At 48.3% G+C, this 19,205-nt stretch overlaps 1 protein-coding gene across 1 annotated transcript in view; it reads left to right on the plus strand.

Moving 5' to 3' along the window:
* LOC309543594 (uncharacterized protein) overlaps positions 1–19,205 on the plus strand; it is a 46,830-nt gene that overhangs the window by 16,141 nt on the left and 11,484 nt on the right. Inside the window, exon 2 of the mRNA XM_082276055.1 lies at positions 16,599–16,830. Coding sequence (XP_082132181.1) covers positions 16,713–16,830 — 118 coding nt within the window. The 5' untranslated portion in view covers positions 16,599–16,712. The remainder of the gene's footprint in view (positions 1–16,598; positions 16,831–19,205) is intronic.

Raw genomic sequence — 19,205 nt, forward strand, 5'->3', positions numbered from 1 at the left:
GGTGAGCCTCCTTTGAAGGTTGTGGCTTATGCTGCTGATGTTTCTGTTTTTGTCTCTGTGACTGGAGAAGCACAGGAGGTGGTCTCAGTGATAGGGCAGTATGCGGAAGCATCAGGTTCAAAGGTCAACCAGGACAAGTGTGAAGCTTTCTGGATGGGCGTGGAAGGTGAGAGCTTTGTTCTTCCGGATGACTTCCTAAAGCCCCAACAAAAAATTAGAGTTCTAGGCATTGAATTTGGCCCAGGTGACTATGGTCATGCAAATTGGGTGAACAGGCTGGAGAATGCCAATGCCAAGGTGGCAAGCTGGAAAAGTTGGCAGTTTTCCTTAAGGGAAATGGTTGATCTGATCAAAGGTTACCTGATTCCAATTTTTCTGTATGTCAGTTTTGTCTGCGTTTTGCCAGTGTCTCTCTATACCAGGATCTATAGTTGTTTCCTCCAGCTGTTATGGGGGAATAGAATAAACCTTGTCAAAAGTAGTGTGACTTATCTTCCTAGGTGGGAGGGTGGTCTAGGAATGATCAACCCTGCAGTCTTTTTCTCTCTGATGCTTGCAAAGTACAACCTGGGTAACATGTTGGCAGAGAGACCGCCTGGGTGGGTGGGTATTTTCCAGTCCTGGTTTAGGCCCTTTCTGCGAAACTGGGAAAATGGTGGGCCAGTGAAAAGCCTGAGGGTCAAGCATGATAAGCTCCCGACTTATGTTGCCCCGTGTTTGAAAATACTTCGGCAGTGGCAAGTAACGGCAGGGGAGATCAGATCTCTTCCAAGGAAACTTCTTGAGAAGCGGATCATGAGCTCTGTTTTTTGCGAACCACTGGCCTTAAGGGATTGCCCAAGCCTAGTTTTGGGGGAGGGTTTGCGTTTGATTAATTTGGAGAGAATCCCAATGAAGTTTAGGGATCAGGCTTGGCTCGCTTTCCATGGAAAACTATATGTGAAGGGCAACCTGAAGTTTCTCTCTGTGAGTGATCGTGGCTGCCCGAGAGTAGAGTGTGGAGGTGCGGTGGAGTCCATGGATCATTTTTTGCTTCAGTGCCCTTTTAATATAGAGGTGTACAAGAGGGTAGGGAGGGCTCTGAGTGTACCCTTCCTCCCCCATATGAGTTATGCAGAGTGGGTGTATGGGGCATTCCAGACTCGCCGGGATTATGATTTGGAAACACTTTTTTTAGTTAGTGTAGTAGTCCGTTATTTCACGTGGAGTGCACGGTGCCAGGTATCCTTACGGAGTAAAATCCTCCCTGTCGAGGTGGTGGTGCAGAACATTCTGGGTGAGGTTGGGAAGATTCGGGGTCTTGAGAAAGACAGGTGGCAGCAGGAGGCCTGGATAAAGGCGTGGAGGAATATCAGGACTCTGTAGCTGCTGCCTGTTGATCTCGGGGTGTGCGGCTTTTCTTTCTGTCCTTGCTTCACTCCCCTAGATTTTCAGATAAAATATATTTTTGATAAAAGGCTACATGCATGGTGACGGTGATGTTCCTTAGTCTGGCTCTCTCGTAGGGTTTATGCTGTGCGCAATTTGGTTTATTTATTATGTTCTTGTTTGGTTTTTGGTTTTGTATCGTTATATTCAATTATTTTGTAAATATGTTATTTATTAATTTATTTATTATGGTTTTTTTGTATATAAGTTGTTGTTTGTAAGATTTTTCAATAAACAAAATTAACCCCTCATAATGGGCACTGCGGGTGTACAGACCCGGGAACTCAGCACAGGGATGATGGGAACCCCTCATAATGGGCACAGCGTGTGTACAGACCCAGGAACTCAGCACAGGGATGATGGGAACCCCTCATAATGGGCACAGCGTGTGTACAGACCCAGGAACTCAGCACAGGGATGGTGGAACCCCTCATAATGGGCACAGCAGGGGTACAGACCCGGGAACTCAGCACAGGGATGGTGGTAACCCCTCATAATGGGCACAGCGGGTGTACAGACCCGGGAACTCAGCACAGGGATGATGGGAACTCCTCATAATGGGCACAGTGGGTGTACAGACCCTGAAAATCAGCACAGGGATGGTGGGAACCCCTCATAATGGGCACAGCAGGGGTACAGACCCGGGAACTCAGCACAGGGATGATGGGAACTCCTCATAATGGGCACAGCAGGTGTACAGACCCTGGAAATCAGCACAGGGATGGTGGGAACTCCTCATATTGGGCACAGCGGGTGTACAGACCCTGGAAATCAGCACAGGGATGGTGGGAACTCCTCATAATGGGCACAGCAGGTGTACAGACCCTGGAAATCAGCACAGGGATGATGGGAACTCCTCATAATGGGCACAGCGGGTGTACAGACCCAGGAACTCAGCACAGGGATGGAGGGAACCCCTCATATTGGGCACAGCGGGTGTACAAACCCAGGAACTCAGCACAGGGATGGTGGGAACCCCTCATATTGGGCACAGTGGGTGTACAGACCCAGGAACTCAGCACAGAGAGGGTGGGAACCCCTCATAATGGGCACAGCGGGTGTACAGACCCAGGAACTCAGCACAGGGATGGTGGGAAACTGCCATTCCACTCCCTGACAGCGAGGTGTGAGGTTGCTGGTTCCTTAGCTCGTGTGCTTCCAGAAGCCAGGGGCTAGAGTTGTTTCTCTGCCCCAGGAGGGATGCTGGATCCTGGGGAGGACCCCGGCGGGGGCCCCCTGGATAGGCCTGAGACTAGGCCTCAGCCTATGGAAGACATGGAGCTCGGCCCAAGGAGGGGTGAATCCCTATCTACCTTTAGACGGAGGATTGTGGACAAGCTGACAAGGATTGAGAAAGAGGAGGAGAAATTGGCAGCTTTAAAAACTGAATTTAAAAAGAAAAAGTTGTATTGTGCCAAACTGTACAGTAAGAAGAGACCGGCTCTGAGGCCTGAATTAAAGGACTTGGAGCAAGCTTTGAGGAAGCAGAAAGAGTTGGTGAGCTCTCTGAAGGAAAGTAGCGGAGCTTTTAAGGAAAAATACAGGAATGAGGAACGTTTCAGCCGTATGAGGAGAGGAACCGTTTCCAGCATGGAGAGTGACCCAGCCAGTGAAGAGATGCAGGTACCGACAGAGTCAGCAGAGAGTGAGAAAGTGGGCCCGGAGGATGAGCCCAGCTCTTCAACACCTCAGACATCTGCTGAGCCCCCAATGGCGGAGGCCTCTGTCTCCCTCCCTCTGCAGCAGCAATGTGGAACATCTGAGCAGGAGGTTGAGGGGGGTACTGGCATGTTGGAGTTCATCGCTGAGCTGGAAACCCCTCTGGATGGAAGAAAGTTACATTTTTCTGCGGATTCCTCAGATGAGGATATGGATACCGTTCCTCGCCCTATGAAAGAGAGACCTGTGGAGAGAGGAACATTCACCATGAAGCCTGCAACAACCAGGAGGAAGTTTGATCCCACCATCAGCCATGACACTGCAGAGGTAACAACACAGCAAGCAGGTACAGTGTGTGTGCAAGGTGGTGATGTGAACTTTAATGACAATGTGCTTGCTGAGGGTTGTAGTGCTATGGGCTGTCAGCCCACACCCATAGACAATGTGCAGCATGCAGTGCAACCTGATGCACCTGCTAAAAAAACTTTAAATGCGATTGGTGGGAAAACTGAAAATAACTTTGAGCTTTTGGTTGAAGTGTCTGCAGAGAGGAGCACCACGGACATTGCAAAGGCTTTTCCTGACCCAGATAAAGCTGTTGTTCCTGAAAATGGTGCAGGAGATGCTGGGAGCAGTAGTGCTACAACTGTTGGGGATTCTGCAGTAAAAAAAACTGTGATTGAACCCAGGAAAGCAGCTGAGTGCTTTGAGAAGGGGGAGGGGGTGGGTCTTGTCTCTGCTGCTCCAAAGACTGCAAGGGATGTTTCAGGCTCCTTGTCAGCAGGTGTGGTTGTGTCTAAGGACAATGCTGTAATTACTGGTATGTCTGGGAGGAAAACCTATGCTGGTGCTGCTACAGGATCTGGTAGGGGGGAGCATGGAAATGGTTTATCTTCCTCACTATTTAAAAGGAGGAATGTGGTTCAGCTCAGATGGGAAGGCGAAGGTATTCCCCCATATAGGAGAGCTGTGGTTGATAAGATTCTGCAGATGGGGTTTAGACCCGAAGATATCTTCGCCCTGATCAGTCCGACCGGCTCCTATGAGTATGATTTGTCCTTTATCCGTCCCGAGTCTTTGGACATATTTTGGGAGAAATATGAGCATGTGTGTAGGAGCCTGCCGGACTGGAGAGGGCTCATCCCCAAAGTTGTGTCACGTCAGCCACTTATTAAAATGGTGACGATTCTTGTGCGCAATGAGTCCATACCACAAGGGGATTTATCTGTATGGCTGAGGAGATATGGAGACATCCTGAGCCCCTTACACAAAATTATGGATGACCGAGGAATATGGACGGGGGGATGGTCTGTGCAGCTAAAACTGAGGGTTATTGATAATGTCATCCAGCATCTGCCATCCTCAGCTTTCCTGGGAAGGGACAGGCTGACCATCTTTTATCCAGGCCAGCCAAAACTGTGTAATAAATGTGGGGATAAAGGGCACTTTGCATCCTCCTGTCCAGTGATGAAATGCTCTCTGTGTCAGGATTTAGGGCATTTGGCAAAGGATTGCAACATTATAAGGTGCAACTTGTGCAATTCGGTTGGGCATCCTTATAGCCAGTGTCCTGAGGCAATGCATAACCAGCCTGAGCTCATGAGAGAGTTCTTCCGCCTGGACATGGAGGATGCTCAGAGCTCAGCAGCTAGGGTGCCTGCGATTCCCTCTGAGTCTGTGCCAATGCCCAGTGTGCCTGTGTCTTCCCAGTCTGTGCGTTTGCCTAGTGTGCCTGTGTCTTCCCAGTCTGTGCGTTTGCCTAGTGTGCCTGTGTCTTCCCAGTCTGTGCGTTTGCCCAGTGTGCCTGTGTCTTCCCAGTCTGTGCGTTTGCCCAGTGTGCCTGTGTCTTCCCAGTCTGTGCGTTTGCCCAGTGTGCCTGTGTCTTCCCAGTCTGTGCGTTTGCCTAGTGTGCCTGTGTCTTCCCAGTCTGTGATTTCCCAGTCTGTGCCAATTCCCAGTGTGTCAGTGTCTTCCAAATCTGTGGCGCCCCAGTCTGTGCGTTTGCATGTATCAGTTACCGAGAATGTGTCCAATCCTTCTGTGTCTATGTCCTCCAAAATTGCAGAGGCCGCAAGAGGTGCTGATGCAGGGGCATCAAGTGCAGTGCCAGTCCCACCCCCTCGACATTTCAGGGCTTCTATTGGGGACCAGGGGATGCAGAGGAGTGGGGAAAATGGTGAAGAGGCTGGCCTGGTGGCAGATAAGGTAAGGGAGAGTGGGGGTGAAGGGGAGGCTAAGAGTGGGGAGACTGTAATTTGCAGTTTGTCCAAGGATGATGTGGAATGGTTGGAGGAGAAAAGGAAGAAGGGCAAAAGAAAAAAAAAAAGGTGTTCAGTTGCCCAAAGTCCTAAGGTTTTGCCCTTGAAAAATAAGTTTGGGGTCCTGTCAGATGATGACGATGAATGGGACTCGTTGAGTACAGCGTCTTCTATGGATGATGAGTCCCAGGGTGCATTGAAGCGCACTGGTTCTCCAGGGAGAGAGAGTAGTCAGGCTAAGAAACGGCTGCCTCAATTATCCTAATGGCAGTTCCCACTCCGTTAAAAGTGGCAACCATTAATGTTGCCAGCTTAAAATCAGTGAGTGCTCGTCATATGGCCTTATTTTTGCTCAGCGAGTTTGATGCTGACATTTTGTTTTTGCAAGAGACCCATCTCAGTAATCTGGCTGATATACATCTGGCAAAGAAGGAGTGGAAGCGTGGTCCCTCCTTTTGGTCTCTTGCGGCCGAGCCTTACAGCGGGGTTGCGGTCCTTTTTTCTGGTATGGTAACATGCCGACGGGTAATTGAGGTAGGGATTGGGAGATGCATGATTTTGGATGTCTCTGTGAGGGGGCAGGACCTGCGCCTGATTAACATCTATGGTCCCCAGACAAAATGGGACAGGAAATGCCTCTTTACAAAGATTAAGCCTTTTCTTTTTACGGCTCAGCAGGTTATCTTTGGAGGTGACTTCAACACCATTACTAGGCCTAAAGACAGGAGAGGTTTCAGAGATAAGCTGGGCTATGACAGCCTTTTCCTAAATGCAATGGTTAGGGAAGCAGGTCTGGTAGATGTGCACATTAAGCGCTGCCCAGACAGCACGGGGTTCACTTTTCAGCGAGGTAATAGTCAGAGTAGGATAGATAGGTTTTTTTTAAAGGAGGACTCTGCTTTTTCGGCACCTGTTTGTCGGGCAGTGGAGTTTTCTGATCACTGTATTCTATATTTGACTCTGAATGCCTCAGGCGTGCCACCTAGGGGGAGGGGTATCTGGAGATTGAATTCGGCCCTCCTGGATGACGAGGAAGTAAGACAATCCTTTGAGGAATTTTTTCAGGCACAGGTAACTATCCTAGACTTTTGCAACAGTAAGTCAGAATGGTGGGAGCTTATAAAACAGCGGACTGTTAGGCTTTTCAAGGCCATAGGGAGAAAGAGACAGCAAGATAAGTATATCACCTACCAGCGTTTGCGGAGGAAACTTGACCGCCTTGTATCGAATGGAGGAGATTCTGGGGCGATCTCTGAGGTGAAGCTCCTCCTGAGGACCCATCAATATGACCGGCACGCCTCTTTGGTTCAGGAAAGGGACTATGGGAAATACCATTCGCCTGACCCTTACCAGAATTGTAAACAGAGCGTAGCAGTTAAGACGGTCAATGGCCTGAAGGACAGTACGGGCTCTCTGACGAAGTCTAGGTCAGGGATCCTGGAGGTCGTCAGGTCATACTATGCTGATCTCCTGGGAGGAAAGAACCTTGATCGGACAGGGATGTTGAGTTTTTTGGACTCTACGCCAGGTCTGGAAAATATTGTTCCTTTGATGAATTTGACAGATGAAATCACTGCAGATGAGGTGATCCAGGCTATTGATAAACTAGCCATCAGGAAAACGCCAGGGCCAGATGGTTTGACAGCCGAATTTTATAAATGTTTTAAGAAGATCCTGGCTTCACACCTTGCGGAGGTTTTTAATGGCTGTTTGCATGAGGGTTCTCTCCCTCCTTCCATGAGGCAATCTGCAGTGGTTCTTCTGTCAAAGGGCAAAGATCCTTCGATGATTGAGAATTGGCGCCCCATTAGCCTTCTTAATGTCGATAGAAAGATACTGGCAAAGATTTTTTTCTGGCGATTATCATCAGTGGCAGGCGATTTGTTATCCCATCACCAGCACTGCGCAATCCAGGGTAGAAGCACTTTCTCAGCTGTGTTAGCTGTCCGGGAGGCCTTGGAGCGTTGTAGGGCTGCTGGTTGGGGTAAATATCTGCTGACATTGGATCAGGCTAAGGCCTTTGATAGGGTTAATCATGAGTACCTATGGCTCCTTCTTGGCAAGTATGGCCTGGAGGGGGGTTTCATTGATTGGCTCAAGATTTTGTACAAAGGGGCTGAAAGCTTTCCTCTGGTTAATGGTTGGGTTGGGCAGCCCTTTGTGGTTGGCTCAGGTGTGCGTCAGGGGTGTCCTTTGAGTCCTCTGCTATATGCGTTTGCAATCGACCCCTTCATTAGAAGGCTAGAGAGTGGACCATTGTGTGGGGTACCTTTGGGCATCGCTGGTGAGCCTCCTTTGAAGGTTGTGGCTTATGCTGATGACGTTTCTGTTTTTGTCTCTGGGACTGGGGAAGCGCAGGAGGTGGTCTCAGTGACAAGGCAGTATGCGGAAGCATCAGGTTCAAAGGTCAACCAGGACAAGTGTGAAGCTTTCTGGATGGGTGTGGAAGGTGAGAGCTTTGTTCTCCCGGATGACTTCCCGGAGCCCCAACAAAAAATTAGAGTTCTAGGCATTGAATTTGGCCCAGGTGACTATGGTCATGCAAATTGGGTGAGCAGGCTGGAGAATGCCAATGCCAAGGTGGCGAGCTGGAAAAGTTGGCGGTTTTCCTTAAGGGAAAAGGTTGATCTGATCAAAGGTTACCTGATTCCAATTTTTCTGTATGTCAGTTTTGTCTGCATTTTGCCAGTGTCTCTCTATACCAGGATCTATAGTTGTTTCTTCCAGCTGTTATGGGGAAACAGAATAAACCTTGTCAAAAGGAGTGTGACTTATCTTCCTAGGCGGGAGGGTGGTCTAGGAATGATCAACCCTGTAGTCTTTTTCTCTCTGATGTTTGTAAAGTACAACCTTGGTAACATGTTGGCAGAGAGACCGCCTGGGTGGGTTGGTATTTTCCAGTCCTGGTTTAGGCCCTTTCTGCGAAACTGGGAAAATGGTGGGCCAGTGAAAAGCCTGAGGGTCAAGCATGATAAGCTCCCGACTTATGTTGCCCCGTGTTTGAAAATACTTCGGCAGTGGCAAGTAACGGCAGGGGAGATCAGATCTCTTCCAAGGAAACTTCTTGAGAAGCGGATCATGAGCTCTGTTTTTTGCGAACCACTGGCCTTAAGGGATTGCCCAAGCCTAGTTTTGGGGGAGGGTTTGCGTTTGATTAATTTGGAGAGAATCCCAATGAAGTTTAGGGATCAGGCTTGGCTCGCTTTCCATGGAAAACTATATGTGAAGGGCAACCTGAAGTTTCTCTCTGTGAGTGATCGTGGCTGCCCGAGAGTAGAGTGTGGAGGTGCGGTGGAGTCCATGGATCATTTTTTGCTTCAGTGCCCTTTTAATATAGAGGTGTACAAGAGGGTAGGGAGGGCTCTGAGTGTACCCTTCCTCCCCCATATGAGTTATGCAGAGTGGGTGTATGGGGCATTCCAGACTCGCCGGGATTATGATTTGGAAACACTTTTTTTAGTTAGTGTAGTAGTCCGTTATTTCACGTGGAGTGCACGGTGCCAGGTATCCTTACGGAGTAAAATCCTCCCTGTTGAGGTGGTGGTGCAGAACATTCTGGGTGAGGTTGGGAAGATTCGGGGTCTTGAGAAAGACAGGTGGCAGCAGGAGGCCTGGATAAAGGCGTGGAGGAATATCAGGACTCTGTAGCTGCTGCCTGTTGATCTCGGGGTGTGCGGCTTTTCTTTCTGTCCTTGCTTCACTCCCCTAGATTTTCAGATAAAATATATTTTTGATAAAAGGCTACATGCATGGTGACGGTGATGTTCCTTAGTCTGGCTCTCTCGTAGGGTTTATGCTGTGCGCAATTTGGTTTATTTATTATGTTCTTGTTTGGTTTTTGGTTTTGTATAGTTATATTTAATTATTTTGTAAATATGTTATTTATTAATTTATTTATTATGGTTTTATTGTATATAAGTTGTTGTTTGTAAGATTTTTCAATAAACAAAATTAACCCCTCATATTGGGCACAGCGGGTGTACAGACCCGGGAACTCAGCACAGGGATGGTGGAACCCCTCATATTGGGCACAGCGTGTGTACAGACCCAGGAACTCAGCACAGGGATGGTGGGAACCCCTCATAATGGGCACAGCGGGTGTACAGACCCGGGAACTCAGCACAGGGATGGTGGGAACCCCTCATAATGGGCACAGCGGGGGTACAGACCCAGGAACTCAGCACAGGGATGGTGGGAAACTGCCATTCCACTCCCTGACAGCGAGGTGTGAGGTTGCTGGTTCCTTAGCTCGTGGGCTTCCAGAAGCCAGGGGCTAGAGTTGCTTCTCTGCCCCAGGAAGGATGCTGGATCCTGGGGAGGACCCTGGCAGGGGCCCCCTGGATAGGCCTGAGACTAGGCCTCAGCCTATGGAAGACATGGAGCTCGGCCCAAGGAGGGGTGAATCCCTGCCTACCTTTAGACGGAGGACTGTTGAAAAGCTGATGCGGATTGAGAAAGAGGAGGAGAAATTGGCAACTTTGAAAGTAGAATTTAAAAAGAAAAAGTTGTATTGTGCCAAACTGTACAGTAAGAAGAGACCGGCTCTGAGGCCTGAATTAAAGGACTTGGAGCAAGCTTTGAAGAAGCAGAAAGAGTTGGTGAGCTCTCTGAAGGAAAGCAGTGAAGCACTTCAGGAGAAATACAGGAATGAGGAACGTTTCAGCCGTATGAGGAGAGGAGCCGTTTCCAGCATGGAGAGTGACCCAGTCAGTGAGGAGATTCAGGTACCGACAGAGTCAGCAGAGAGTGAGAAAGTGGGCCCGGAGGATGAGCCCAGCTCTTCGACACCTCAGACATCTGCTGAGCCGCCAATGGCGGAGGCCTCTGTCTCCCTCCCTCTGCAGCAGCAATGTGGAACATCTGAGCAGGAGGTTGAGGGGGTACTGGGATGCTGGAGTTCATCGCTGAGCTGGAAACCCCTCTGGATGGAAAAAAGTTACATTTTTCTGCAGATTCCTCAGATGAGGAGATGGATACCGTTCCTCGCCCTATGAAAGAGAGACCTGTGGAGAGAGGAAAATTCACCATTAAGCCTGCAACAACCAGGAGGGAGTTTGATCCCGCCATCAACCATGACACTGCAGAGGTAACACAGCAAGCAGGTACAGTGTGTGTGCAAAGTGGTGATATGAACTTTATTAATGACAATATGCTTGCTGAGGGTTGTAGTGCTATGGGCTGTCAGCCCACACCCATAGACAATGTGCAGCATGCAGTGCAACCTGATACACCTGCTGAAAAAATTCCACTTTTAAATGCAAGTGGTGAGAAAATTGGAAAAAACTGTGTGTTTCTGGTTGAAGAGTCTGCAGAGAGGAGCACCACGGACATTGCAGAGGCTTTGCCTGGACCAAATACAGTGGCTGTTCCTGAGCATGGTGGAGGAGATGCTGGGAGCAGTAGTACTATAACTTTTTTGGAGTCTGCAGTAGACAAGGCTGTGATTGAACCCAGGAAAGCAGCTGAGTGCTCAGAGAAGGGGGAGGGGGTGGGTCTTGTCTCTGCTGCTCCAAAGACTGCAAGGGTTGATTCAGGCTCCTTGTCATCAGGTGTGGTTGTGTCTAAAGACAATGCTGCAATTGCTGATGTTTCTGGGAGGAAAACCTATGCTGGTGCTGCTGAAGGGTTTGGGAGGGGGGTGCAAGCAGGGAAGGAGCATGGAAATGTTTTATCTTCCTCATTATTTAAAAGGAGGAATGTGGTACAGCTCAGATGGGAAGGCGAAGGTATTCCGCCATATAGGAGAGCTGTGGTTGATAAGATTCTACAAATGGGTTTTAAACCTGCAGATATCTTTGCCCTGATCAGTCCGACCGGCTCTTATGAGTACGATTTGTCCTTTGTCCGTCCGGAGTCTTTGGACATATTTTGGGAGAAATATGAATATGTGTGTAGGAGCCTGCCGGACTGGAAAGGGCTCATCCCCAAAGTTGTGTCACGTCAGCCACTTATTAAAATGGTGACGATTCTTGTGCGCAATGAGTCCATACCACAAGGGGATTTATCTGTATGGCTGAGGAGATATGGAGACATCCTGAGCCCCTTACACAAAATTATGGATGATCGAGGAATATGGACGGGGGGATGGTCTGTGCAGCTAAAACTAAGAGTCATTGATAATGTCATCCAGCATCTGCCATCCTCAGCTTTCCTGGGGAGGGACAGACTGACCATATTCTATCCAGGCCAGCCAAAGCTGTGCAATAAGTGTGGGGATAAAGGGCACTTTGCATCCTCCTGTCCAGTAATGAAATGCTCTCTGTGTCAGGATTTAGGGCATTTGGCAAAAGATTGCAATATTATAAGGTGCAACTTGTGCAATGCAGTTGGGCATCCTTATAGCCAGTGTCCTGAGGCAATGCACAACCAGCCTGAGCTCATGAGAGAGTTCTTCCGTCGGGACATGGAGGATGCTCAGAGCTCAGCAGCTAGGGTGCCTGCGATTCCCTCCGAGACTGTACCAATACCCAGTGTGTCAGTGTCTTACCAGTCTGTAGTGCCCCAGTCTGTGCCAATGCCCAGTGTGTCAGTGTCTTCCCAGTCTGTGGTGCCCCAGTCTGTGCCGATTCCCAGTGTGTCAGTGTCTTCCCAGTCTGTATGTAAGGTATTGGTTACTAAGAATGTGTCCAATCTTTCTGTGTCTATGTCTTCCAAAATTGCAGAGGCGGCAAGAGGTGCTGAGGCAGGGGCATCAAGTACAGTGCCAGTCCCCTCCCCTAGACATTGCAGGGCTTCTATTAGGGACCATGGGGTGCAGAGGAGTGGGGAGAATGGTGAAGAGGCTGGCCTGGTGGTAGATCAGGTAAGGGAGAGTGGGGGTGAAGGGGAGGGTGAGAGTGGGGAAACTGTTATTTCCAATTTGTCCAAGGAGGATGTGGAATGGTTGGAGGAGAAAAGAAAGAAGGGCAAAAGAAGGAAAAAAAGTGTTCAGCTACCCACAGTCCTGAGGTTTTGCCTTTGACAAATAAGTTTGGGGTCCTGTCAGATGATGAATGGGACTTGTTGAGTACAGAATCTTCCATGGATGAGGAGTCGCAGGGTGCAGTGAAGCGCACTGGTTCTCCAGGGGGAGAGAGTAGTCAGGCTAAGAAACGGCTGCCTCAATTATCCGTTAAAAGTGGCAACCAATAATGTTATCAGCTGAAAATCAGTCCTAAAATATAATTTTTGATTAAAGGCTCCATGCATGGTGAAGTTTCTTAGTCCGGCTCTCTCGTAGGGTTTATGCTGTGTGCAATTTGGTTTATTTATTATGTTCTTGTTTTGTATAGTTATATTCAATTATTTTGTAAATATGTTATTTATTATGGTTTTATTGTATATAAGTTGATTGTTTGTAAGAATTTCCAATAAACAAAATTAACCCCTCATAATGGGCACAGCGGGTGTACAGACCCGGGAACTCAGCACAGGGATGGTGGGAAACTGCCATTCCACTCCCTGACAGCGAGGTGTGAGGTTGCTGGTTCCTTAGCTCGTGTGCTTCCAGAAGCCAGGGGCTAGAGTTGCTTCTCTGCCCCAGGAGGGATGCTGGATCCTGGGGAGGACCCTGGCGGGGGCCCCCTGGATAGGCCTGAGACTATGGAAGACATGGAGCTCGGCCGAAGGAGGGGTGAATCCCTGCCTACCTTTAGACGGAGGACTGTTGAAAAGCTGAGGCGGATTGAGAAAGAGGAGGAGAAATTGGCAACTTTGAAAGTAGAATTTAAAAAGAAAAAGTTGTATTGTGCCAAACTGTACAGCAAGAAGAGACCGGCTCTGAGGCCTGAATTGAAGGACTTGGAGCAAGCTTTGAAGAAGCAGAAAGAGTTGGTGAGCTCTCTGAAGGAAAGCTGTGAAGCACTTCAGGAGAAATACAGGAATGAGGAACGTTTCAGCCGTATGAGGAGAGGAGCCGTTTCCAGCATGGAGAGTGACCCAGTCAGTGAAGAGATGCAGGTACCGACAGAGTCAGCAGAGAGTGAGAAAGTGGGCCCGGAGGATGAGCCCAGCTCTTCAACACCTCAGACATCTGCTGAGCCCCCAATGGCGGAGGCCTCTGTCTCCCTCCCTCTGCAGCAGCAATGTGGAACATCTGAGCAGGAGGTTGAGGGGGGTACTGGCATGTTGGAGTTCGTCGCTGAGCTGGAATCCCCTCTGGATGGAAGAAAGTTCCATTTTTCTGCAGATTCCCCAGATGAGGAGATGGATACCGTTCCTCGCCCTATGAAAGAGAGACCTGTGGAGAGAGGAAAATTCACCATTAAGCCTGCAACAACCAGGAGGGAGTTTGATCCCGCCATCAGCCATGACACTGCAGAGGTAACACAGCAAGCAGGTACAGTGTGTGTGCAAAGTGGTGATATGAACTTTATTAATGACAATATGCTTGCTGAGGGTTGTAGTGCTATGGGCTGTCAGCCCACACCCATAGACAATGTGCAGCATGCAGTGCAACCTGATACACCTGCTGAAAAAATTCCACTTTTAAATGCAAGTGGTGAGAAAATTGGAAAAAACTGTGAGCTTCTGGTTGAAGAGTCTGCAGAGAGGAGCACCACGGACATTGCAGAGGCTTTGCCTGGACCAAATACAGTGGCTGTTCCTGAGCATGGTGGAGGAGATGCTGGGAGCAGTAGTACTATAACTATATCAGCAGGGAGCATCGATAGTTTCAAAAAACTAGTAGATGGACACCTTAAAGACCACAACATACAGGGGTATACAATGTACGATTAAAAGCAAACACACACACACATTCATAGGTTGAACTGGATGCATAGGTTGAACTGGATGGACTGATGTCTTTTTTCAACCTTACTAACTATGTAATTAAAACTATGTAATTATAACTTTTTTGGAGTTTGCAGTAGACAAGGCTGTGATTGAACCCAGGAAATCAGCTGAGTGCTCAGAGAAGGGGGAGGGGGTGGGTCTTGTCTGCTGCTCCAAAGACTGCAAGGGTTGATTCAGGCTCCTTGTCATCAGGTGTGGCTGTGTCTAAAGACAATGCTGTAATTGCTGGTGTTTCTGGGAGGAAAACATATGCTGGTGCTGCTGAAGGGTTTGGGAGGGGGGTGCAAGCAGGGAAGGAGCATGGAAATGTTTTATCTTCCTCATTATTTAAAAGGAGGAATGTTGTGCAGCTCAGATGGGAAGGCGAAGGTATTCCCCCATATAGGAGAGCTGTGGTTGATAAGATTCTGCAGATGGGCTTTAAACCTGCAGATATCTTCGCCCTGATCAGTCCGACCGGCTCCTATGAGTACGATTTGTCCTTTGTCCGTCCGGAGTCTTTGGACATATTTTGGGAGAAATATGAACATGTGTGTAGGAGCCTGCCGGACTGGAAAGGGCTCATCCCCAAAGTTGTGTCACGTCAGCCACTTATTAAAATGGTGACAATTCTTGTGCGCAATGAGTCCATACCGCAAGAGGATTTATCTGTATGGCTGAGGAGATATGGAGACATCCTGAGCCCCTTACACAAAATTATGGATGATCGAGGAATATGGACAGGGGGATGGTCTGTGCAGCTAAAACTAAGAGTCATTGATAATGTCATCCAGCATCTGCCATCCTCAGCTTTCCTGGGGAGGGACAGGCTGACCATATTCTATCCAGGCCAGCCAAAGCTGTGCAATAAGTGTGGGGATAAAGGGCACTTTGCATCCTCCTGTCCAGTAATGAAATGCTCTCTGTGTCAGGATTTAGGGCATTTGGCAAAAGATTGCAATATTATAAGGTGCAACTTGTGCAATGCAGTTGGGCATCCTTATAGTCAGTGTCCTGAGGCAATGCACAACCAGCCTGAGCTCATGAGAGAGTTTTTCCGTCTGGACATGGAGGATGCTCAGAGCTCAGCAGCTAGGGTGCCTGCGATTCCCTCCGAGACTGTACCAATACCCAGTGTGTCAGTGTCTTCCCAGTCTGTGGTGCCCCAGTCTGTGCCAATGCCCAGTGTGTCAGTGTCTTCCCAGTCTGTGGTGCCCCAGTCTGTGCCAATGCCCAGTGTGTCAGTGTCTTCTCAGTCTGTGGTGCCCCAGTCTGTGCCGATTCCCAGTGTGTCAGTGTCTTCCCAGTCTGTATGTAAGGTATCGGTTACTAAGAATGTGTCCAATCCTTCTGTGTCTATGTCTTCCAAAATTGCAGAGGCGGCAAGAGGTGCTGAGGCAGGGGCATCAAGTACAGTGCCAGTCCCCTCCCCTAGACATTGCTGTGCTTCTATTAGGGACCATGGGGTGCAGAGGAGTGGGGAGAATGGTGAAGAGGCTGGCCTGGTGGTAGATAAGGTAAGGGAGAGTGGGGGTGAAGGGGAGGGTGAGAGTGGGGAAACTGTTATTTCCAATTTGTCCAAGGGGGATGTGGAATGGTTGGAGGCGAAAAGAAAGGAGGGCAAAAGAAGGAAAAAAAAGTGTTCAGTTACCCACAGTCCTGAGGTTTTGCCTTTGACAAATAAGTTTGGGGTCCTGTCAGATGATGACGATGAATGGGACTTGTTGAGTACAGAATCTTCTATGGATGATGAGTCGCAGGGTGCATTGAAGCGCACTGGTTCTCCAGGGGGAGAGAGTAGTCAGGCTAAGAAACGGCTGCCTCAATTATCCGTTAAAAGTGGCAACCAATAATGTTATCAGCTGAAAATCAGTCCTAAAATATAATTTTTGATTAAAGGCTCCATGCATGGTGAAGTTTCTTAGTCTGGCTCTCTCGTAGGGTTTATGCTGTGCGCAATTTGGTTTATTTATTATGTTCTTGTTTTGTATCGTTATATTCAATTATTTTGTAAATATGTTATTTATTATGGTTTTATTGTATATAAGTTGATTGTTTGTAAGAATTTCCAATAAACAAAATGAACCCCTCATAATGGGCACAGCGGGTGTACAGACCCAGGAACTCAGCACAGGGATGGTGGGAACCCCTCATAATGGGCACAGCGGGTGTACAGACCCAGGAACTCAGCACAGGGATGTGGGAACCCCTCATAATGGGCACAGCGGGTGTACAGACCCAGGAACTCAGCACAGGGATGGTGGGAACCCCTCATAATGGGCACAGCGGGGGTACAGACCCAGGAACTCAGCACAGGGATGGTGGGAACCCCTCATAATGGGCACAGCCGGTGTACAGCAAAAACATCTTAAGAACTGAGCTCTAAGTTTTGCAGTGGGGCGGTGGGGGGGGGGGGGTGTTATCGAGCATCCTCCAAGCCCTGTGGTATCAGGAAGGGTAGATACACTCTGTGAACTGTAATGGTGTATCTCTCTGCAGGGTGTTATCGAGCGGGTTGGATGGTGGTGATGGGTTCATCATTCCAGCATTGGCCGATTCTCCTGCACCATCCCCTAACCTGACAAGAAGCCCCGCATTCCAGCAAACAGTGACATGACACAGAAGGAGGGGCCAGACCTGGATCCCATGGAACAGAAGGAGGGGCCAGACCTGGATCACATGGCACAGAAAGAGGGGCTGGACCTGGAGCTGTCAGTGGATTCCCTCATTGGTGAGTGCTCATTTTCTGTACACATCTCTTCTGTACGAGAACTCCTTCATTTCCCCATCCTTCTGCAATACATGTGTAGCCTTTTCTGGGGGGATGAGGCAAAGAAAAATGCCCCCCCCCAAACAGGAATCCTAAGTAGGGATGGGCTGGACATCCCCCCAGTTCGGTTTGCACCAGAGCAACTTGACATCACAAAGTTCAGACCGGAACACCGAACCCCATTACAGTCTATGGGAGCCAAACTTAAAAAAGCAAAAGTCCCCATTTTGAAGGAAGTAATATAACGTAATAATATAATATAAAGTAATTGGCCATAAAAAGGTTATGGAAAATGAAAAATGACTTTAAATATACTGTCTGGGGTGTCCCCTTAGTCTGCCTCTAATGTGGCACATCTGTACGATGTATAGAGCCTGCTGCAGCAAACCTGACATTTCTAAATGAAAAAGAAAAGGAATTAAAAGTACTTTATGGCTGCAACCTATTGCCGGCAATCCCAAAAAAAAAAGAAAAACGGCATAGGCTCCCCCCCAAAATCTACACTAGACCCTTATCAGTGCATGCGAGCAAACAAGTGCTCCCTCCTCCTGAAAAATACTAGGCCACATGCCCTCAACATGGCTCTGCCCCCCCAAAGCACCTTGTCCCCATGTTGATAGGGACGAGGTCCTCTTCCCGACAACCCTGGGCTGTGGTTATAGGAGTCGACGGGCTTATCGGAATCTGGAAGGCCCCTTTAACAAGGGGGCCCCCAGATCCGTCCCCCCCATGTGAATGAGTATGGGGTACATTGTGTCCCTACCCATTCACCAGAAAGGTGACAAAAAACAATAAAACACACACAGTTTTTGACAATTCCTTAAATTATAATTTTCCTTTATTTAAAAAAAATAAGAGATAAAAAAACAATGTCCACTGATGTAGATCTGAAGCCCGTCGCCTCCTGCGGACCTGAGAAAAAAAAAATGCTCTGTCCGGGTGACAGTTCTTAAAAAGGCAAGGGGTGGAGCCACCTGGTGATGTCACCTGGTGGCCCCGCTACCTTGTGACATCACTAACCCAAATGGTACCGGTAAATGTCACAAGGGCCGTTGCCACCAGGTGACATCACTAGATGGCCCCATCCCTTACCTGTGTAAGAACGGCAGAGCAGGCATGGGGATCGGTCAGCATTCCTCATGGGCGGAGCTTTGTTTTTTCAGATCCAGCGGTGGCAGCAGGCATCGGATCTACATCAGGGGACATTGTTTTTTTTTCATTTTTGTATTTTTAATAAAAAGATTGTCAAAAAACTGTGTTTGTGGGTTTTTTTTCTTTCTTATTGACCCTTTTTTTGGTGAATGAGTAGGAGTACAATGTAACCCTACTCATTCACATGTTAGGGGGGGCTTCCCGTTAAAGGGGGGCTTCCGGATTCCAATAAACCCCTTGCCCACAGACCCCCCACAACCACCGCCTAGGGTTATCGTGAAGAGACCCTTGTCCCCATCAATAAGGTGCTTTGGGGTAGGGGTGCAAAGCCTGCCTTTCCCCCCCCCCATGTTGAGGGCATATGACCTGGTATGGATTGGAGGGGGGGCCCCCACACTATTATTTTTTTTCACTTTTTTTTAAATTGCCAGCAATGTTCTTTTTATTCAGCAGGTTTAGAATGTACTGTGCCGCGTGCAATGCATTATGGGACGCTGTGGGTAAACATCCCGCTGAGCGTCCTGCAAATTCCGATGATTGCCAAACTGCTTACAAGCGATGTTTCGGCCGACCTTTTGCTTGACCCGAACCGTTTGCCCAACACTAATCCTGTCCCTAACTAACCCTAACCCTACCTGTATTCCTAATCCTAATCCTAGCTGTATTCCTAATCCTAACCCTACCTGTATTCCTAATCCTATCTGTATTCCTAATCCTAACCCTACCTGTATTCTAATCCTAACCCTACCTGTATTCCTAATCCTAACCCTAACCCTACCTGTATTCCTAATCCTAACCCTAGCTGTATTCCTAATCCTAACCCTACCTGTATTCCTAACCCTAGCTGTATTCCTAATCCTAACCCTACCTGTATTCCTAATCCTAGCTGTATTCCTAATCCTAACCCTAATCCTATCTGTATTCCTAATCCTAACCCTACCTGTATTCCTAATCCTAATCCTAGCTGTATTCCTAATCCTAACCCTAGCTGTATTCCTAATCCTAATCCTATCTGTATTCCTAATCCTAACCCTAGCTGTATTCATAATCCTAACCCTAGTTGTAATCCTAACCCTAACCCTAGCTGTATCCCTAATCCTAGCTGTATTCCTAACCCTAGTTGTAATCCTAACCCTGATCCTAGTTTTATTCCGAACCCTAGTCCTATCTGTATTCCTAATCCT

This window comes from Pelophylax lessonae, assembly GCF_965119305.1.
Source record: "Pelophylax lessonae genome assembly, contig: HAP1_SCAFFOLD_261, whole genome shotgun sequence".
Classification (NCBI taxonomy): domain Eukaryota; kingdom Metazoa; phylum Chordata; class Amphibia; order Anura; family Ranidae; genus Pelophylax; species Pelophylax lessonae.